The sequence below is a fragment of the Eurypyga helias genome, unplaced genomic scaffold, assembly GCF_000690775.1.
Source record: "Eurypyga helias isolate BGI_N326 unplaced genomic scaffold, ASM69077v1 scaffold2359, whole genome shotgun sequence".
Classification (NCBI taxonomy): Eukaryota; Metazoa; Chordata; class Aves; order Eurypygiformes; family Eurypygidae; genus Eurypyga; species Eurypyga helias.
In genome coordinates, this window is record NW_010269912.1 from 31529 (window position 1) to 54686 (window position 23158).

At 41.0% G+C, this 23158-nt stretch overlaps 1 protein-coding gene across 1 annotated transcript in view; it reads left to right on the top strand.

The window, feature by feature from the left end:
• The window catches only part of LOC104514513 (talin-2-like), a gene marked incomplete at its 3' end in the record, with an annotated part of 99816 nt that overhangs the window by 25959 nt on the left and 50699 nt on the right, over positions 1 to 23158 (top strand). The window contains 14 exon segments of the mRNA XM_010158230.1: positions 461 to 559; positions 3065 to 3232; positions 4706 to 5000; positions 6180 to 6346; positions 7445 to 7573; positions 9131 to 9244; positions 11157 to 11270; positions 12613 to 12747; positions 13706 to 13834; positions 14431 to 14533; positions 17047 to 17255; positions 18046 to 18165; positions 19122 to 19319; positions 21553 to 21692. Of these exon segments, the coding sequence (XP_010156532.1) occupies positions 461 to 559; positions 3065 to 3232; positions 4706 to 5000; positions 6180 to 6346; positions 7445 to 7573; positions 9131 to 9244; positions 11157 to 11270; positions 12613 to 12747; positions 13706 to 13834; positions 14431 to 14533; positions 17047 to 17255; positions 18046 to 18165; positions 19122 to 19319; positions 21553 to 21692 (2120 nt within the window).

A 23158-nucleotide genomic window follows, 5' to 3' on the forward strand; every position in this document is an offset into this window, starting at 1 on the left:
AAGTTAGTCCCTCTGTTGTAGTTTTTCAGAAATGAGAATAGTACTGACCAATGATAGTCTATCTTGATCGGTCTGTTGTGATCTGGAGTCTGCAGCCAGTTTGCCATAGATCTCATCAGGTATTCATGTTTGGAAGGATATGAAATCTCCTGATGTTTCAGACCAGTTGGCATACTGATTGTCCATCCTTAATTATCCTTGGTGTTATTACAACAGTGTCGAATCAAGTTCTTCAGAATCCTTTGCAAGTTCTGTGGGAGCGCTTCAGATGAAACCCCTGAAATATACATGTGCATTTGTGCTTGTGGAAAAGGAAAGATTTTTCCAAAGTATTTCTGTTGTGTAATTTTTTTTAGCCATGTTGATGGCATGCTAATGCAGAAGTTCCTCGAGGAAATCTAACACTTAAGTAAAGCTCACTTTCTTGGAATTAATGTGTCTCATCATTATATTTCCCCAGCCTCGACAGACAGTTTTGACTGCAGCTGGAAGCATTGGGCAAGCAAGCGGGGAGCTACTGAGACAAATTGGAGAGAACGAAACAGATGAACGGTTCCAGGTAATGAGGGGGTTGCTTGCCGCTGTCAGAACTGTGCAGCTTTCTAATGAGGAGGCCACTGCATAAGACCAAAGTACAGCTGGGAAATGCTGGATTTGAAGTTTCTTAGTCCTAATGGAGGTTAATCCATTAGGAAATTACTTTTAGTTGCACAAGCAGAGTGCTGCTCTCATAGGAACTCCTAGTTCTTTCTGTGTGTGCATCATACAGATGCCTTCTTGCTTCACGGAGAGCCGTTTGCATTACACTCCCCTCAGTGTTTAAGATGCATGGCTGCTGCTGTGTGCATCTGGTCAGACTCATGCTTTTCGAAGTCTGCCCTGCTTTTTACTTTTCACCACTATGTTCATCACTGCCTTCTTTTATGGTGACTTTCAGTACCTCAGTGTTGCACAGATAATACAATTTTACAGCTTTCATGTAGGATGTGAAACTCATTCCATTTTACAGATGGAAAATTTGGCATGGAAGTCCAGAGATACGCTAATTTGAGATAGCCTATAACCTGTTGATCCCTAAAATTCTTCACACTTGATGTGTTTGCATCATAGTTCCCCTTTACTTCTGTTGCATCAGAATACGAGTTACATCGCACAGTGCCAAGTCAGACACAGAAAATTAGGAACAGCAGACAACTGATTTTTAAAACCTCTGCCTATCTTCACTAAGTATGCTGTGTCAGATGCAGGGTCATAATTCAGTTTTGCAGGGGGACATGCATAGTCCTAATCAGTTGTTCTGAATGCCAGAGGGGTTTTGTGGGAAGCAGTGCATGGAAACTTGCACATGCACACAGACAACTTCCATCCTTGCCTTTCCTTGTGTTTTACTGTCTTTGCAAGCCGGTGACCTACTATGCCATGTATTTACGAAGAATGAGTGAATGGTTATGAATAAATAATGAGTATTTATTCTCTTCAGATTTAGTGGGTTTTACATAAGCATTTGCTGTTTCTGTATGTGTTCATGCAAATCAAAGGCTTACACAGGCTTTTGGTAAACTGAGTAGAACAAAATTTCTGCATTACAAACCTAATTTCTTTAAGATGATTAGTGTTCTCAATTACCAAATCATAATGCCTGTGTCACTTAATAACAGTGTTAGCTATTAGCAGGTTAAAACCATCATTCTCAAGCTGTGCCAGGGGAGGTTTAGATTGGATGTAAGGAAGAAGTTCTTCCCCGAAAGGGTTATCACACACTGGAACAGGCTGCCCAGGGAGGTGGTGGAGTCACCATCCCTGGATGTGTTTAAGAGACGGGTGGATGAGGTGCTGAGAGATAAGGTTTAGTGGCGGACAGATATGGTTGGACTGGATGATCTCTAAGGTCTTTTCCAACCCAGTGATTCTATGATTATACGATTCTTAAATGCTCTGTTAAAAACATGTCTGGATTTATTTCACACAGTGCAAGAACAGTTTTGCACCAGAACCATGGGGAAGTAATTTAGCATAACAGATAGACCTCTGGAGTGCGCTGGATGCAAGATGTCTGCCATTGTAACTTACAAGCCATTTTAAACACTTGATCCACTAGTAAATCTGCGTGTAAGCTCCATCAGAGTTCTCACCTGTGTTCCTAGTTGAGCATGTATTGCAGCCCTCTCTTGGGAAAGAGAAAGAACCTAAGCATTCTGACAAGTGCTGTGGAGTGTTGGAGAAGGTCGGTAAGGAGAGGGATGGTTCGTCATGCCTTATGGAAACTCATGTTCTTAATTTTTCAAATCCAAGGTTTTCCTTAAGTGCACCTGTAGTTATCTTTTTACAGAAAAACCAGGTCTTTTAAACAGTATAGGCATGAGGAAGACTCCACCCCACTAAAAAAAAGAAGTGTATGGGGTGTGACATTTTAAGTGGGGAAGTGGGAAGGCATTTTCTGCACTTTTTCATTGCAAGAATTAATGCTTGAGTGTGTTTTAAATTCACAGTTTCAGAGTTCACTAAATTATTTTCTGTATGAGGGAAAAATTGTTCTGGAATTAAGACCTGTTTTGAGTTATATTTTGGACCAGTAATTTTTAGGACTATATTTACATTATGGACAAGGGAATGTTGTGGTTGAAAACGGCCCTTTCAGAAATGGAGTGGGAGTTGTTGTTATTGTTAAGCACAATTAAGGACTTGAATTTAGTATTAACTCAAATACTGCCTGTTCTCAGCCATTTGCTTCTGGAGGTTGTGTACTAATAGTGTATTCTCAGGAAGTGAAGATGAGCACATTGGAATTTGGGACATAAGTTTGTTCTTACAGGCTCTGAGCCAATTCCAGATTTGACAGTCCATTCAGTCCAGCAATGTGATAATGTAAATAGAGAAATGGTTGTACTGAGAGAAGAAAACTGTTGTGTTTTCTGAGTAATAGTCTTATTTGCTGCTTTACACAAAACAAAATATTTAAGTTTTGATACAAGAGTACTTCTTACTTTTAGGAGGCTTGATCTTAATATAAACAAGGTATATACCTTTTTGTTCATAAGAGTGAATTTTCCCTTTATTTTACCAGGATGTCCTGATGAGTCTGGCCAAAGCTGTTGCAAACGCCGCTGCCATGTTAGTGCTGAAGGCCAAGAATGTTGCACAGGTCGCTGAGGATACAGTCCTGCAGAACAGGGTCATTGCTGCTGCTACACAGTGTGCGCTCTCTACTTCCCAGCTTGTGGCTTGTGCAAAGGTGAGGCTGGCAGTGTTCATGAGGTGGCAAGGCATCGTTTCACGTGTGTATTTCCAACGGTCTTGGGCAATACACTGTGTTAATACCACAGTTCTAGATTTATGCAGTATCAAAGTTGTTAATTAAGAAGTTGTCACCTATAACAGTGGCAGTCAGGAGCCCAGAGGATGTGGGGTGTTGCTGTAATCTTCAGAGAAGGTTCCACAGATAACAGAGCCCATCTGATAAGTTACTAATACTGATAAAATAAAGGTAAAAATACTAGTTTGAGATGCACAGCTTGCCTAGGGGACTATGTAAATTTTCTAATATAGCCTAGAAATAGGATGGGTTCACCTCATCTGAAGCTAAATAATTTAAAGTCTGTATTCTTCCTAAAAATAAAATCAAGTTGGCAATCATTGATTTTAAATACACTTACACAAATTTACAGCAGCCCAGCCATTTTGATAGATCTATTGCTTTTGATCAAGTAAAGATTTTTGGTCTAATCCAATTACAAAGAAGTTGAGATCAGACCTCAAATTCTGAAGTCTGTAGTTGATGCATTACATCTTTTGAAGCCTTTTTTGTCTTAAAAATAAATAAATAAAATACTCATTTAATTTTAAAAATTAAACAGTTCACATTTTCTACTTGGATGCTGCTTTTGAAGTCTGCAGTGTCATCTTTTGCAGGGAAGTGGGTATTCCACTATTGTGAAACATCCAGAAGGTCAATATTAGCTATTAAATTTTCAATATTTTCTACTTTATTTCTCTGGCTGCAAGGGCTTTTGTAATGCATATATATGGATTTTCATTATTTGAAATTGATGTTCTTACTGACTGTGAATTTCTTCAGTATGGCGTAAGACACTCAGTGGCATCCTGTTTTCCTTATGAGATATGCACAGTTTTCCCATAGCTAAAAGCTGTCCTGGTACGTCTGAACAAAATGGGAAAAGGTTGTTTCTGATCTGTAGGTTACAGCATTTATTACGTGTCTTGTGGCTTCAGAAGTAGAACATTGTTTGGCTTGTGCCAAGCACTGCTTCTGTTTAAACAAACAAACGAATGGCTGATATTGGAAGACTTAAAAGACCAATTCCAAGTATGATTTCATTTTATTTGGAATTTCAGAGTACAGAATTCTGCCGGTGGACGTAGTTACTCTGGAGGAGTTTGGCCCATGCCTGCCCTCCAGAACCACTGTCTAGTGTTTTCTCAGTTCAGTAGCTGCTGAAGAAGCATGAAACAAGGTGGGGGCCTCGATTCTCACAATCAAAATTGAGATTAACAGTATGCAGAGACCAGATTCCTAACCTAGATATCTGGAGCTACCTATTTAAAAACTCACTTTCACGGTTTTCTATCTGGGGAGAACAGTTAAGTTAAAGATTAAAAACTAATGTAGTAGATGTTTCACTTGGTAGTAGTTAGGAAATTTGCAAATAAGCCTTTTCTTAATGCTTTGTGTCCATTCCCCATGCAGGTTGTGAGTCCCACTATCAGCTCTCCGGTGTGTCAGGAACAGCTGATTGAGGCAGGGAAGCTGGTAGACCGTTCAGTGGAGAACTGTGTGAGGGCCTGCCAGGCTGCCACGGATGACACTGAGTTGCTGAAGCAGGTCAGTGCAGCTGCCAGCATTGTCAGCCAAGCCCTGAATGACCTCTTGCAGCATGTCCGCCAGTTTGCAAGCAGGGGGGAGCCCATTGGACGCTATGACCAGGCTACGGATACCATCATGTGTGTCACAGAGAGCATTTTCAGTTCGATGGGGGATGCTGGTAAGTTTTTCTAATGGGCAGTAGCCTTCCATGATTCAGAGATGTGCACATTTCAAATAATGCAAGTAAAAAACCTCTGAAGTGTACTGGGCTTCTAGGCTTCTGCTGTCATGACGGGTAGTCATTCAGCCCATGATACTACGTCATTAAAATGCACGTAGCCATCTGCTAGATAGAACAAATATTCTGTGAAAACAGTCGATAGCGTACCGAAGGGTCACTGTAATATTGTGTCTGTTTTCTACCACTGCTTCACTTCACAGAGGTGTGTAGCAGTTTCTCATCTCCAAATAGGATGACAGGTACCTGGGCGAATACTTCCCAGTGATTGACGTGATTATGCATAGGTTTTGTTGTAGGATTTGAAACTAACTTCTGCTTTTGCCTGTGACATTTCTAAAATGTGCAGCTTCTAGTGCCAACCAAAACTTGAGATGCCTAACATTTAACTGATCAATATGAATTTTTAGTAAAGGACCAGTAAATTGCTTAAAATGGTGGCATTTCAATAGTTATAAATGTTATGGAGTATCAGCATCATGAAGCAGCAGTATTAACTTGAAATCAAGACAATTCATAGGAAGTTTAAAATGAGATCAGCTTTAAAAAGCAGCTACGGTGAATAGTACAGGATTCATCTTTTCTTTCATGTTATACCCTTGGGCAGAACATGACTCCAGTATCTTAATTATATACCTTATTTTGGCCAAAACCACCTTATTGGTGCAGAGTCTTTTCTGACAGGGTTCCATATTTAGTTTCTATTAGACAGAAGATAATTCTTTAAAAGAACTTTCCCAAAAGAAGAATAGGTGAAAGATGGGTAGTTTTTATTAAAGGAGTGAAATCTTGGCTGTAATTGAAAGCAAAATTAACAGTCTTTACTGGGCCAGGAGTTTCCTGTATAGTCAAAATCACTTTAAAATCTTGATTTTTGGTTTTTGTCTTGGTATCCAGAATGCAAATACAACTGTTTTTCTTAATCTCCATTGTAGTGGTTTCCTTCATTTATGTTGTGATCCAATATTTTGTTTATGAGGTTATAAACCATCTGTGTATCCTTTTCTAGTCAAGAGAATAGTTCAGCAAATGTAACGTTTTCATCTTGTTGAGGTGACTTTTGAAACCAAAACTGAAATGCAGAGAGAAGGAAAGTAAGCACACAGCTGTATCCCACAGGTGAAATGGTACGGCAGGCCAGGGTACTGGCTAAAGCCACTTCCGATCTCGTCAATGCCATGAGGTCAGATGCCGAAGCAGAAATCGACATGGACAATTCTAAGAAGCTTCTGGCCGCCGCAAAGCTCCTGGCAGATTCTACAGCCCGCATGGTTGAAGCTGCAAAGGTACCAGGAAAATGGAATAGCTGTCAGCTTAAAATTGTATGGTTACACATGAGATGGTATGTGGGATATTATAGGTAGGATCTGGCTGATAGCAGACACATTTTTTTCTGATCCTCTAAATGTTCTGCATTTAATAAGTTATCCTAGGTAAGTTCAGAAAAAAACAAATTTATTTGTACATGGGGTCTTCTGGCTTTAAAAACCCTTCTTGCACTGATTTGCTCACCTCTGTGCAGGGTGGTCAGGTCAAGCCTTCTAGGGCAGTTACCACCAGCCATAGCCTCTGGGTTGCAAAGTCTCGTAGCATTCTACCAATACAAATGCTACAGCAATCCCATAACAATCTCTTACCTAACCAATTAACAAAGCAACTCTGCCTCTGTTTCTCTTAGAAACAGTTTACTCCACCTGGGGAATCTTGCCTGTGTTGTTCCCCCCTTCTCCCCCATTCTCACAAGAGAGGCAAATATCTGACTTCTTCTTTCCTTTCGGTGCTAGAAACCTATTTAAATCCACCAGGGAGGAATGTGTTCTTTGAATTGTTTCCCTCATCCTACACTTTACAGGTCACAGCCAGCCCTTCTGCTAGGGCTCGAGAAGGCCTGCATGCCTGGCTACAAAGCATATCCTTGACTTCCCAGTACTTTCTCATAATTCAGTTTGAGAAAACCTACTGGGTTAAATTCCAAGGTTTGGACTGCAGTTACTGAAAGGCATATTGAATTGGGAATTTTAAAAACTATCTGTTGGTTTTGGGTTTTTTTTCCAACACCTACGTTCATCGTAGTGTGTTATTACACATCATAATGGAATCAGTTTACACAGGCTTTTTTCCCAAGCACCTAAAGTACTATATGAAGCAAATGTTCAACTTCCAAAGTACGTAACATATACAGCAACAACCTTGCACTAGCAATAAATTTTCTGCCTCAAAGTTTTTAACATTTTAACGTTCTTCTGACTTGGCTTAAGATAATATAAGAAAAATGAAGGCTGATGTAGCAGACACTTTCTGGAACTAAAGCCCTGATATTCATCTACATTTTCTCCAGGAACTTTTACTGAGGCTCTTGGTCTTTGCTCTGAAATTTTGTGCAGGGAGCTGCAGCCAATCCTGAAAATGAGGATCAGCAGCAGCGTCTGAGAGAAGCAGCAGAGGGACTGCGGGTTGCTACAAATGCTGCTGCACAGAATGCCATCAAGAAGAAAATTGTCAACAGATTAGAGGTGGGAACCTAGATATTGTTGAATTTTCAGTTTACTCCATTTTGATAATGAGTATCTTTAGCAAGTAGAAATGCATATTTCAGGAAAAGTGCAAAGCATAGAAGGATGGCACTGTAAGCTCAATTCCAGAGTACAAGGCTTGGTACCTTGGTACCACAGTCCTCGGAGAATTGAGCAACTTGTATCACTGGTGTAGTAAAGTGGTGTAAGAATTTAACTCTGAAGGCATTTGATGCTGGCTTAGTTGTAAAATTAGAACAGCTGCGGTTTCAAACAGCTGACCTTGAAACTACTTCACTACTGTTTGATCTGTATGATCTGGCATTTACACACAGCATCTTTTGGTGGTTTTACTAGCATGTCTGCCTGTTGCATGTAGATTTCAGTGCAAAGATATTTTGAATTGCATTGTATTCAGTTAAACGGATAAGTTACTCAGAGAATCAAAGCACCAGAACCAAAAGTGAAGAAATACATCCTATATGGTAGCACAGCCAAGGGGGAGAAGGGCAATTTACTGTGCACTAAGGATGAAGTACTTCTGAAGTTTGTCTTGTAGGCAGGGTTTGGTCTTCCCATCCTCTGGTAAAATGTAGAAAAGAGAGATTAAAAAAAGGAGCTTTTCGTAATTCCTAGTTTCCAACTGTGGTTTTACAGTAGTCTGGCTCAAGTGCAATGAGACTAGGCAAACAAGGAGATCCAAGTAGGTAAACATGTTCCAGACATGCATTTAAATTACTGTATCTGGCATAAAGAAAAAATCAGGAGTATTTCATAAAATAAAGGCTTATGCCTTCATTTTCTAACTCTATGCAAGAAAGCTTTATAGAAAGGACTTTTTTGTTTGCTATTATAATGTATACTGCCTTACATATTTCATTCCTTAGTCATGATGAGAATGAACTTCCTGCTTGGTTGTATTTAGTAGGCCAGTTACAGAAAAGTGGTGTAGAGCATGTTGGAATACCCTGAATAAATTGTTGATTTTTTAATTTTGTAATACGGAGAGCTGATAAGAAGACTCCTAGGTATTTGAAGAAGCTCTTCTCAGAGCTTTTAGACTCAGTAATACTCAGTAATATTTTGTAGCTCTGCATCATTTTAGTGTCTTTGCTCTTGCCATAGAGCTCTCTCCGTAGAAGTTGGCTCCCTTGAGCCTTTGGTTAGAGGTGTTAATGTAGCAGTGTGAAGCACTATGTGTACCTTGTCTGGCCTTCTTTGTAAGGAGCTAATTGATTAGACCATTTCTCCTCTCTGTAATTGACTTCTTTTGGTCATATTGCAACCTAAGCTATGAAGGAGTAAGAGCTTAGAATTCTTCTAGTTCCACCTTTTTCTTTACTGGCAAGTTAGAGCTGGATGAGAGTGTTTAGCTCATTTTCATCTTGAGAGAAAAGCAGTGCCAAGTTTCCTGAAAGCGAATCAAATTAATCAAGGGATACAATGTATTAATCTGTCAAAGCTTTTCCTGTCGAAGTTACCTATGATAGGCGTTTCATCCTGTGAATTACTCAGATTTTTACCACTGATTTAACTGTTTTTCTTTTTTCCTCAAAGATTGCAGCCAAACAAGCTGCAGCTGCTGCTACGCAGACTATTGCAGCTTCCCAGAATGCAGCTGTTTCAAATAAGAACACAGCAGCTCACCAGCAACTTGTGCAGAGCTGTAAGGTAAACCTATCACAACCCACTGACAAATAGGTCTTGAACTCTGCTGTATGGGGAACTGAAGATCACCTTCTCTAATAATACTGTTTCAACCTCAAAAAGAGATTAAAACCAAAAAAAACCAGCCAAGCCCAACACCACACACAATCATTTGTATGGGTTGTGGAGAACCCCCATTTATTGTATTATCCATAGATTTCCTGCGGTACGGTATGGGGAGCTTTGAAAAGCTGAGCTACTGTAAGTGCCATGTAGTATTTGGGTGTTACAAATACCTTATGAGAAAGTATTGACATGCCTATATACCTCAGGTTGTATCTGTGGAGTAATAACCAGTTCACCTGAAGGAAGTGCTATGAGTAAGAGTTGCTGCAGTCAGCAGCACTCTATATGCAGAGCTGTGCTGGAAGCACTGGGCGGAAGGGTCCAGTTACTCAGAAGTTTGTACACTAGCAAGAAGTCTTGGCCACGCGTTCAGCACATGAATGTGCTCCTCAGCAGGAGAGTAGCTCTGAGATCATCAAAACAGGCTGTTGAACAGTATCTGCAGTGAAATGTGATCGAGGTCTGCTATGAACTACAGTTAACCTTTGCATTTTCCACAATGAAGGATGGAGTAGAAATCCTGATTCATACTATAGTAGAGTGAAATCCTTATTTAATGTATTGGTTATATAATTGGTTATATAACTAACAATACTGATCCTGGTATCCTGATGTTCAGCCTACAAACAACTGGGGTCTTAAATATCATTGTAAAAATAAGTTCTAGACCTTACCACGGGGTTAAGGTGGTTCCTAGCTTGAAGTTAAAACTGCCGAGACTACAGATTACAAGATGTGCCTGAAGTCAAGCACATTTTTCTAGTTCCAAGCTAGAAGTCAGTGTCTGGTGCAAAGCAGTTCTCTTTTGTGTTTAAGCTCTTTTTGGCAGCTTAATTTCTAGTTCTGACTCATGTTGCTTCAGGGTTTTTAAAGAAATTGCATTTAAACAAAAAAATTGAAGAAGGCAATAGAATGCAAAAAGGTTTTCTTCTGGGTGGAAGAGCAGTTATGTGGGGAATGAGAACAAAACCATTAGAGAAGGCATCGTTAAAAGCCACATTGACATTCAGCGATTATTTCTTGTCACAGTGGTAACCCGAGGAAATGTTGGAATTAAATGAGGTAGCTTAAGTACATCTCAAGATTGTGTTGTAGGCTGCTGCTATTTCAGTATGAATTAATTAAAAAACCAAATAAAAAACCCCACACCACCACCATAACAAGCTGATCCACTGTATTGTTTCTATTTCATTCTAATTTGATCTTGAGGATGACTTGTTAGATACCCCCTTTTTCACTTTGGGGAGGGGGTTGGGGTGTGTGGAATGAGCGCTGCACTGCTGTAGTGTTATTGGGCAATGGGTGGACAAGGAGTATGAATCTGGGCAGTCCAGGACTAAAGTTTCAGCAATACAGACTTCAGAATGCTCCAGCCATACTATAAAGTTTGTATCGTTAGAAGTCATTGAGAAGTGGGGTGAGGTGCTTGTGTGTAAAGGACAACGTATGTCTGAATGCAAGGCATTGTCTTGAAAATCTGTCATCTCCACTACTGCCACTTGAACCTGCAAAGGAAGTAATTCAAAACACTTTGTGTATAAAATTTTGCAGGAAAATCCTAGGTTATCTTGTGGGATCTGTAAACTAATGAGTAGCTGGGAATAAGATTTCTTGAGTAGAATGTCTCTGCAAAATCCTATTGTGTATTAATTCAGTTCCATGGAATCCTCAATTAGTTCTGTGAAGGCACAGAATACCTGTGAATACTACAGTTTGTCTGTAAGGGAGTTGGGGAGGGGGCTTGCTTTACTGTCAGAGGGTTTGGAGTTTTCATGTATCTACTGAAAGGTTCTCCCTTTGTTTATTGCAGAATGTCGCAGACCACATTCCTCAGTTGGTGCAGGGCGTAAGAGGAAGTCAAGCTCAAGCAGAAGACCTCAGTGCCCAGCTTGCTCTGATAAATTCCAGCCAGAACTTCCTTCAGGTGAAGCGAATCAATCACTTTAGTGGATTGCATCAGAGCAAAAAGCATTTTTTAGTGGTGTATGTTTTTATTTGTGATAAATAAGCAGTAAACTGTTAAGAACCACGTCAAGAAGTTCATAGCTGACTGTGAGCCATAGCTAAGGAGAAATTCGTTCCTCAGGTCAGATGGTGGAAGTATGTTGAATCTGGGGAGAGTGAAAACTGCCAGAATTGAGGATAGAAGTAACAACTAAAGTGTATGGAGAAGAAACGTTCATTCCTTTAGCACTTGCCTTCTGTGAAAGAGTTTAAAGCACAATACATAAAGAATTGAGCATCTTTCTGAACAGAGGTCTGAATATGTGAGGTGTCATTGTAACCTTTCTTAATGAAGGTAAAGTTAGTGTTGCAGCAACAAGCTCCAGAATTCTTCACAAACAAACGGGAATATTGCCACGGTGTTTTGGATACTGGCCTGCATATGTAATGGATCTTGAAAAGTTTTGAAAAAATCCACAAAATTTGACTGTGTGCTTCTTCCAATACATCTTTAAAAAATAGATAACATGTTGAGCATTGATAACAAGACTGTTGGGTTAATTGTTGACATTACCAGAAACTAAGAGAAGAAGGCAGTTCTCTGTAATGACATGTTTGTTACCTGGCACCAGTTAGTCCTGGCTTAAATGTGGGATGGAAATGAACCCTTTCATGGGTTGCTGTTAGCAGGTTCTTTATGGTCTCATGTAGGCAAAGGTATCATAAGCCACACTTTAACTCTTTTTGAGATTTTGCTTTATGATTTCCTCTGGAATCGTTAAAATGATCCATCTTCCCTCTGGTAGTATGTGTGTACCGTGGTTATGGGGAGAATCCACCAAGTATTTTAATTGTATTAGTAGCAAACCCTGGGAAGAGTCGTTGCTTGAATTCAAGTTTTCAATTTATAGAATTTTGGCAGAGTTTAATAGTTAGAAACATTGAGACAACTTTGCTGTCTGTTCCATCTGGACCTGCTCATACCACACGGATGCTGAAGGGCAGAACTGCACGTCTTCAAGCAGTCTACATGAGTACTCAAAGGCCTCAGGCAGACATTGGCACCAATGAAGTGGTCATTGTACTGATAAAGCATGAAGGAGTCCTGTTGCAGTGGGCACTGCAGTGTGGAGTTCTGACATGGTCTAGCATATGAGCAACAGGCTGGGATCTAGAAGGTGTGTGAAAAGGGCATTACAGAAAATCTAGACACCTCATGAGTGCGAGAATGGAGAAGGAAGTTTGTTTATTGAACCCTAAGCCTTCTTTAAAGAAAATGAGCTAGTGAAAGCAATTGTGTTCACTGCTTTTCTTTTGAACAGCCTGGAAGTAAAATGGTGGCATCTGCTAAAGCTGCGGTCCCCACTGTGACTGATCAAGCCGCAGCAATGCAGCTAAGTCAGTGTGCAAAGAATCTTGCTACCAGCTTAGCTGAGCTACGAACCGCCTCCCAGAAGGTAGGTAAATACTAGTTTTAATGAGCTAAAGCAAGGTGGCTTAGACAGTGGTCACAGGCTCAGTCCTGCGTGGCCTAGTCTGTCTCCCCCAAGGGAGCTCATGCTCAGGCTGTGTTCGCTTCTCGGTGTTGCTTTTTGTGCACGGTTTGTTCAGAGGTGCTCCTAGGTGGCTTCTGTGCCTTAACAGAAAGGGGAGGGAGAAGTGGCAAGAAAACTGAAAAATCTTGTGCTACCCTTTCCATAACAGAAAGACAGGAGGAGGGTATACGCAGAGCAGCACATCAAAGCGCTGAGCTGCTATTGCATCTGAAGGAGCACAGGGAAGGGAGAGCATTTCTCATGCACCTGCCAGACTGGGGAGAACCCAGATACGGCACCGCTGTGGTCAGCGTTGTGATTGTGACCTGGCGCTATCATCTCTCAAATTCAGGGAAGCAGAAGCTGTCTGTGTTTCACACCCAGATTTCTCGACTTCATATGGGTTTAAAAAAACCAAACCCCAAAGCATGGAAAGTCTTGGGTTTTTTGTTCCTTATTTGTGTGTACATCGAAGCCCAAAACCAGGATTGTGGCATACAGGTTAGCACCTGAGCTAACGTTAACGTTAACAGCTTGTGATGGTTGTGGGGCATCCACATGAGAAGGTTCAGTTGCATACTTAGGCTGTTTGTCAGAGGTGAAGTCCAGACTGCAGCAGCTATTTTCTCAGTACCTGGACAGCCTAGTGTGAAGGTATGTGTACGCTGGCTAAGTGCATCTCCCTGGTGGCGTGTTATTCTAATGGTTGGACTTTGTGATCTTAGGGGTCTTTTCCAACCTAAAATATTCTATGATTCTTTCCACATGCTAAGAATACTGTGAAGGGGTTTGGAGTCCATGACATGGTATTTGAACTATCTACTGTTTCTGATAGAGGCTTACAGCTGCTAACGGTGATGTTGATCTGATTTCTGAATAGGCTCATGAAGCGTGTGGCCCAATGGAAATTGATTCTGCTTTGAACACAGTCCAGACACTCAAAAATGAACTGCAAGATGCGAAGATGGCAGCTGTGGATGGACAGTTGAAACCTCTCCCAGGAGAAACGGTAATTGAGGAAGGATGGTCTTCATTTAAAAACAAAGATAGCTGTGAAAAACTTGAAGTATTAGAGGCAAAACAAGTCGTAATGGTGATGCTGATAGCATTCTGCACTAGTTGTCTTAAAACAAGTATATATATTCCTACCACACCAGAAGCATGTTCTGTAGCAGAACTACTCATGGGACTCTATAGCCTCCTTCTCTGACGTACAAATGACAGTTTTGTAGCAGCAACATTTCTGTCAAAAGCAATTTCTTTTCAATAGTGACAAAAAAGAAAACTCTACAGTTCTAAGGCTACCAGTCCTGGTATGTTTAGAAAGTGAAATGCCTTATTTGGCAAGCACCCCCTTCTCAGATGAAGGTATTGATTTCCATTGCTAATTATGAAGTAGTTTTGTTCTTCATATTACCTAACATGTTAACTTATTTCACCCTGCACAGGGAAAATATGGTAGTTAGGTTTGAGAGAAACTGTGTGTGTTCAGTAGCGGAGGTAAAAGCTTGGGTTTTGTGAAATGAGGAATTTTTTGTGCTATTTCAACAAGTATGTTTTAGTTGAGCTTAAACAAAGAATTCTGTCCTTTGCAATCTTTCACAGCTTGAGAAATGTGCTCAGGACCTGGGAAGTACATCCAAAGCAGTCGGTTCATCAATGGCCCAGTTGTTAACTTGTGCTGCTCAAGGCAACGAGCACTACACAGGTAGCATTTTATTCATAATGTCTCTGCAAAACCTCTGCTTTCCATAAAATACTTGGAAGAAGATTTTCTTATCACAGACTACTTAAATCAAGGAATTGGTCATTTTTTTATTTTACGCTGATAGTGAATTGTGGCAAGTTACTAGGAATTGCGAGTGTAAATAATGTGCTTCATAAAAGGGTAGTGTTGCAATCTGCTGTGTGTATATAGTCAGGGTAGGTTTGAGACATCTGTTGTTTTTGTAAGTATATGCCACTGAAACTCTGAAGGACAGAACTGAAATGTAATGCAATGTAAAGGTCATTGCCACAGGAAATGCTGCTGTGTCCTTTCAGAAGGTGAAAAGGGTCTCTGGATACTTTATTGAAGCACAGGATGCAAACGTACTTTGGCTAGCTTGGTGGCGTTTTACAACTGCATCTCTTACTCGATGTTACCAGTTTACACATGTAATGCAACTAGTCGCGCCGGCTCATTGATCACGTTTACAGACTTTGAGTTAAAGCCAACAGGGAATGTGGGCACACAGATTCTGCAATTTGCTTTTGTACCTTTACTTTTAGAAAACAAAAACACCTTAATAAAGAAAATGCTTCTTGCAGGGCAGGGAGAGGTTTACTCGTAGATGATAAAATGTCCTGTCATGTTATTTCTGGAAGAAATGGAAGTTGCTGACGCAAATGCTACTGTAGGATTTTTTAAAATAATACTGATAAAATATATTTTGGAATTACCACATTGGATGTAATTGCGTCAGAGCTACATAACGTACAGTTGCTTTCATTTGAAGCAGATGTAATTACAATAAGATGGCTCACGTTTCTATCACACAGTCATGCAGAAGTTGGCGCTGGGTATGTGGTGAAGGAACACCGATCCTTGCAGCTGGTATTGAATAACTGAGTCTGGTAGCTCTCTTAAGATTAAGCTGCAAGAGCTGTTTGATTGGGAAATCCCACAGAGCAATGAATTCCTTTTCAAAGCTCGTATAGCTGTTTTCTATCTCATACTGTCTTGTTAGGCAGAAACAGTTGTGTGCTCAAGCAAGCACCAAGGGTTTGCAGGTGTTATGACTTTCTGCTGTTCTCTGTGATGAAAATTCTTTACAGCCTGTATTCACTATTTAATAATTCCCTCTTGTCCACAACTGGCACAGTAAGTTTCTTTTCACGTTATAGTCCAAGTCATTCTAAGCAGCACCAAATGGAAAGACAAACAATCAGACCTTTTTATTTTGTGGTGCTGTGACAAATGAAGTCAAACTTAAGAGGATGTTTACTGGTACTCAAAATGAAGGAAACAAAACATATGGCTGTTTTTCCTGAAATTTTCCTTAAATTAAGAACATAGAATGCTCCCTGCTTTGTCAAATGGAAAGGTGGTAACTGCAAGAGAGGCAGTATTGTTTCTCTGCCTAGCCTGGCTTTTCTTTGACATATAATGCCACTTGGTTTTCATTATCTCCTAAAGTTTCGGTGTTTAAAAATGTTCAGTTGATCAGAAGAGAAAATGTTCACAGACACTGGTGTTAAATGCTGACAAGGCTACTTCGTGGGTTGTATTTTGTTGTCATGTTCCAGCTTTTGAAACATTACGAATAGGGATGTTAGAACATTCTAATTATTTTTAATGGCTAAATATGGATAACCAACAAGTCTTGTGCAGCAAATGTGAAGCTCTTCTATAGCTTTCTTTTGGTAGGAATAGCACATTTTGCTTTTGCTATATTTGGTAGGAATAGCGGGATTTTGACATTATCACTCAAAATATACCATTTACATTAGTTGTGTATGTTGATGACTAGACTATGTCTTTTAGAAGACTTTTTTATATTAGCTTTCATTAAGGGCTGAAGTAAATTTCAAAAATAGAAGAACGGGACCATTATTCATGCAGTTGCGTGCCTTAACGCTAGAGCTGATGAATGTCCTGTAATGTTGGCCAGACAGACCACAGAAACTGATTTCATGACATCTTGTCTGTGACTTCATTCTGTTATTTCCATGAGCTTGTACTCACAGTGAAGTTAGGTTATATCAAATTTATCGTCCCTAATGATTTCTCTTCATTTTTTTGAATTGCTTGAGCTTAAGCTATTGCTATGTTTATTCCCTAAAAAATCCAAAGTTGCATTTTCAGAAGTGACGAAGATGCTGTGGCTCTGAAGTCACATACAACATTCTTGCAGACACTCACTTTTCCCCATAGCTTGGGGTATGAGTTTTTCCTCATGTCCAGGTTTTAGATTTTCTTCTTTTTTAGCACTTCACTAAGATTTTAGAGCTGTGCCTGGAACGTGGTCTTTGGGGTAGTTATTTTATGGCTTCACTACAGGCATTTCTCTAGGTAAATAATGCTGTGTATTTCAAATATATTCATGTTTGAAGATTTTCTCTGAAACTGCATTTGCAGTGGTTTTGCAATGGGATGGTTACCTGCCGATTCATCTGTCATAAAATGCAAAGGTTGTCTTTAGGAATACTAATAGAATCCTTGGTGAAATCTGAACATAGGAGTTGCTGCCAGAGAAACTGCTCAGGCTTTGAAGACTTTGGCTCAGGCAGCACGAGGAGTGGCAGCATCTACTACCGACCCTGTGGCAGCACATGCAATGTTGGATTCAGCAAGGGATGTCATGGAAGGCTCTGCTATGCTTATTCAGGAGGCGAAGCAGGCCCTGGCTGCACCAGGGGATGCAGACAGTCAGCAGAGATTAGCTCAGGTAAGTTGTGACTTGAGCAGCTACATGAATTATCACCCAGTGAAACACAGCATTAAATAACAAGAGAGAACGACAGAAAATAAGGCTGCAAGGAATGTCAGCTTTCTAGTCCTTCCAGCAACTCTCAGATAGTAACATCATGCCTCTGTTAAACAACACAGAAGGTGCAAAGTATGATATTTCAGTAATCCTTTAGAAGTGTAAACTTACATGAAGATGCAGTTAGATGCTTTTACCCACAACATATTTGCGTAGGCTGCTTGACTGCAAAAAGGAAACAACCGTGAAATGGATATTGTCAAATGAAGGACCTGTATTCATGTAATACTCAAAAAGTGAATGCACGTTTTCTACGCATGTGGCACCACTGCTTTTGAAGACTCTAAGGAGTAACAGGTTCTTTTTTTCTGGTTTGAAAAGTTCTATAATTGGCCTGTATTTTAAATAATACCTTATGATGAGACATTCGGTTTAATCAGGACTTTGAAAAAAGTAGCATGCAAAGGATTTCTGTGATTAGAACGTGGTTAACTTCAGGGGCATTCCCTTATCTGCAGCCTTTATCCCAGGTGCCAGGAGCACTTGTGGAGCTGCCCTGCCAACAAATGCGTAGGCATAAATGATGACTACTGCTAGATTACAGGTGAGTGAACCAAGAAAGTTGCAAGCCTCAGAAAAGGTCTTGTTAGAGTCGGAATATAGGAATCTCTGGGTATAGAATGTGCCTCCTATTAGAGAAATGACCACTTAAGCCTTCCTCAGTGTGGACGTGTTTACTTATGTGTTGTAGGTGGCAAAAGCAGTGTCTCACTCCTTGAATAACTGCGTGAATTGTCTGCCTGGACAAAAGGATGTGGATGTGGCCTTGAAGAGTATTGGGGAATCTAGCAAGAAGCTGCTTGTTGATTCGGTGAGATGTCTTTTAACATAAAAAGAAATTTCAGAGGACTGAAAAGCAGATCTGGGTTCCCCACATGTCAAACTATAATTTAGTAAATGTGCCCTGCGTATACTTCATATAAGATTTGTTTAAGTTTATACAACTTTAAGTAGCTGCTACTTTGGCTGAAATGCTGTTCTCCTAGTTTATGGGAAAAGTGAAATGTGTCTGTGGCTTGTGAAGGCAACATTAAAGTTGCTGTCATAGATCACCATTAGTTTGGCTTTTTGAAACTGCTGTGATGGAACATTTTGACGAATATGAAAAGTACAAAATTATAATCCGTCTCCCACCTTACAGCCATCAGTTCAGTTTAAAGAGCATTGGGGATAGTCAAAAAATGTCTGGTTGCATCTATGGTCATTTTGTGCAAGGAGAAGAAATGTTCTATTTCTGTTTAACTGATTAATCCTGCTACTCTGCCAATGAAGGAGGAATTATATGTCCATATGTTTGTGCACTGCCTTTTGGTAAAACCAGGTCAGGAGTTCAGAGTCATTGTGAACCACTGCCAGTACTTGTGTGGTGTTCTGGAAAAGCTTGTTTGTGGAAATGAATGATGGCTTGGAGACCAAAAGTGTCCAACTTTTGCCACTGAGTTCATCACTTCGAATTTTGCCATTGGACCATAAGATAGCTATTGTTATCTGTGTCCTTTGGAAGGCTGTCTGTCTTGTCTGTCCCTTGAAAGAAACAGCAGGGCTAAGGTCATTATGTAGATTTCTGGTTGATAGCTGTCCCATAGCTGGACTGTTGTGCATTAAGAACTGCATCACTAGCAGTCCAGTCAGAGTATGCCGTTCTAGCTTGTATGTGAAGCTCATGACTGTGGCGCATTTGGTGTTCTTGAATTGTGTTGATCCTTCCAGTTGTGAAGGGCTGGTGTGACGTGACAGGCAATAAAATATGGCTCTTGTCTCTTACAGCTACCTCCAAGTTCTAAGTCATTTCAAGAAGCTCAGAGTGAACTGAACCAGGCAGCAGCGGACCTGAATCAGTCAGCAGGAGAAGTCGTCCATGCTACACGGGGCCAAAGTGGGGAACTAGCTGCAGCCTCTGGAAAATTCAGCGATGATTTTGATGAATTTCTTGATGCTGGCATCGAAATGGCTGGACAAGCACAAGTAAGTTTTGGTCATAGTACCTTGCAGTGCAATATCTCGGTTATTTTGTAGCACAACACAACGTGCTAGTGTGAACTTATCTAAATATGACAGGTGATGTTTGTTATGAAGCAGTTATTCTTAACTGGTTATCCAGAGTGAAATCAATATAGCGTTTGCATTTTGTGCAGGAAACAGTTCACAGAGTGCTGGGGCTTGGAAGGGACCTTTGGAGATCATCTAGTCCAACCCCTCCACCTAAGCAGGTTCATCTGGAGTAGGTTGGACAGGAACACATCCAGGCAGGTTTTGAATATCTCCAGAGAAGGAGACTCCACAGCCTCTCTGGGCAGCCTGTTCCAGTGGTTTGGCATCCTCAAAGTAAAGAAGCTTTTCCTCATTTTGAGGTGGAATTTCCTGCCTTCCAGTTTGTGCCTGTTGCTTCTTGTCTTGTCGCTGGGCACCACTGAAAAGAGCCTGGCCCCATCCTCCTAACACCCACCCTTTAGATATTTATAAGCATTGATTAAGTTCCCCACTCAGTCTTCTCCAGGCTAAACAGACCCAGCGCTCTCAGCCTTTCCCTGTAAGAGAGGTGCTCCATTCCCTTGACCACAGCCCTTCGTAGCCCTCCGCTGGACTCTCCAGTAGTTCCCTGTCTTCCTTGAACTGGGGAGCCCAGAACTGGACACAGCAGACCAGATGGGGCCTCACTAGGGCAGAGTAGAGGGGAAGGATAAACCTCCCTTGACCTGCTGGCCATGCTCTTTTTAATGTACCCCAGGGTACGCTCTGTCCCCTCACCCAGGTCACTGAACCAGACTGGGCCCAGTACTGATCCCTGGGGAACCCCGCTGGTCACAGACCTCCAACCTGACTCTGCATCCCTGAGTGCAACCCTTTGAGCTCCTCCATTCAGCCAGTTCTCTGTCCACCTCACTGCCCACTCCTCCAACCCACACTTCCTAAGCTTAACCTGTGAGAATGTTACGGGAGACAGTGGCAAAAGCCTTGCTGAAGGTGAGGTCAGCAACATCCCCTGCTCTCCCCTCGTCCGCCCAGCAAGTCATGCCGTCGTAGAAGGCTGGAGATGCTTTGTAGATAGAGCTGAGTAAAGAGGTCGGACAATGACTGCTGATTATTCTACATCAGAACTTAATCATTCGGGTCCCAGATCCATGATGTGAGATAGGCACCAAATACCAGCTGAAACTGAGTAGGACTTAGGTACCTGACTGTCCTTTTAGCCATGGCTCTCACTGACTTTCAGAATGTTTTGTTTGAGGCAATTCAGTGAAGGCAAAGGTAGAAATGATATGTGAAAAAAGAGAATTTCAGCTGCTGCTGACGTTTTGGCCCTTGCTGATTTGCTTGTTGTGATGATGTAGGGGTTGATAACAATCTTAGTTATTAATGGCTGATCTTTCAAAAGGGAATGCTTTCTGCCTGTGTCTAGTTATTTGGCCCAAACAGAAGCAGCAGTACCTGATATTTTGGATGCCCATCAAAAAGGCAGGGGTAGGGGTAGAAGCAGAATTTAAATACAGCATAAAAGCTGTTCACAAGAGTTGAGTAATATGCAAACCCTTTACATAAAACCCTGAACAGACTGCTAGAAAGAATGGATTCACTTTTACTGATCACTGATGGAAGAATCTAGTCACAGCTATTTGCTGTGATAATGCAGTACTTCCCTGTAGTTGTATGTATATGCAGGTTTTTCTTTTCAAGCAATGGCTTAAAATAAGAAATAGAACATCCAAGTCAGTATGTTTATAGGCCAAAGTGGGTCTACAGAAACATATTTTCTTGGGATAGAGAACTTTCTGGAGGGATTTTTCTGTGTGAGTAATCCCAGTTAGACGCTGAAGAGCCTGTGGGTTACACAGAGGATGCTAGAATGCAGACAGTGTACGCTGACTGAATAATGTGGATCAGTTGTGCCAGGCAGAGACGCATGAGAGTCTTGACAACAAATGCATTGTTCAAGAAGTAGTAAAGTTTCTCCAGTGCTCATTTGTGAATACTGCCACTGTTAGAAACCAGCTATTTGTTATATGGGGTTTTTCTATTCTGTAAGTGAAGCTAGAGGCACCTGTCCGGGTGAACAGAGGCTTTGGTCCCTCTCTGGACTATGGTCCCTGCATGTCAGTGGTTACAGGTGGATAAACAAACTGGGTTTCCAAATGTGGTTTTAGCACACTGTCTTTATTGCCAACTCTGCGCTTAATGTTACGCTGCTGTGGCTTTGCAGACTAAAGAGGACCAGATTCAAGTAATAGGTAACCTGAAGAGTATCTCTATGGCTTCCAGCAAGCTGTTACTGGCTGCCAAATCTCTGTCTGTTGATCCTGGCGCTCCTAATGCCAAGAACCTCTTAGCAGCAGCAGCGAGGTAAGGAAGTGTTGCTTGCTTGAGATTTTCCTAAGATACTTGCTTTTCTCTTTGATATTTAGGATGTGTTTATAGATTCCTCTGCTATTAACAGTTAACTAAGTGGTTGAATCCTGCAGTTTTATTTAAATGAAAGTACGTTGGAGGAAAATGCTTATTTCGGAGTAGTTCCTTAACTGGTGTAACTTGTAATCCTTGGTGGAAATCAAACCCAGCAACTGAACAGTTGGCCTGGTTTTTGAAAGGGACTGGTGTGTTTTACCTAGTGTATTTTTTACCATATGTATTCTGACAAGACAGTAGCTACCAGTAAGCCTCTCGATCCCTAACAAAGAAAAGAAATTTTATAATGTTCTGCTATAGAACGTGCTTAAAAATGGTGGGGTGGCTAGCAGTCACTAACAGTGTGTATGATCAAGAACACTCAAAAGGGTTGGATGCTGTTTGTTTGGTGGAAGATATCCTTACAGGATTCTGTCAACCATGCCCTGAATTTCATCTTGTCGACCCCGTTTCTTAATCAAGATCCTCAGTGCTTATGTGAAAGATAACACCGCATTTCAGTGTTTGACTGGATAATCCCCTCTCGTTCGCTGTGTCAAATCCTTTTCACATTTTTTTTTCTCAAATTACCTTTTTATTCAATTATCTAAGTTTGTGAGCAGAACGTTCAGATGTCAAAGTGGAAGGGAACTGCTGAAGGACAGATAGATGTTGTACCCAGAAATGTCAACAGTAAATCAGATGAATGTCTGAGGTTGTGTGAATGTGCCTTATAATATTGTCTTCCAAAATGTTTATACCCACAGACATTAGCCTAAAGAGGGAGTAAGTTAAGACGCTGACTTCCTTGGGGGTAATGTAGTTGATGCTTGTCCGGGACCTTGGACTCATCCCTTTCTAATAGCAATAACTTTATTTAAAAAAAATAAATTACTCGTTTACTAAAGGGCTTCTTAAAGAAGTTCTGTGACTTTACTTGGTCATACGTGTCAAGAAAAGAAGTAATTCTGACATCCATCTTGTCTGCCCAGAAATAAATAGCTTCTATGAAAATTTTAGGTAGTCCAAGGCGTACTGCTTAAGAGTGAAAGAGTTGCATAAGCTTTTGTTAGCATCAGACTGCTGCCGATTCCTGCTTTAGGCTTGGAGCGTTCTTGTTTGGAGCACAGAGGAGGTTAGTGTCCCCAGTGAAGCCCAGGTAATTTCTGCCAGGCTGGTATTCCCTGTGTAGAACATGTAATAAAAAACAGGGAGACAAGCCATGCAGAGCATTTAGTTGTTCTGTTTTGGCACACTCTCAGCGTGCCTGTGTGTGTCTGCATGCGTGAGACTTCACACAGACGTCAGATAACCATGAAAAGTAAATGCTGTGTCAATTCTCAGTTTGTGTTTAGGACGTTAAGGAGACACCATATTTCCCTACTCAAATCCCCCCACGGCTGCTCGTGACAACCTTGCCAGGG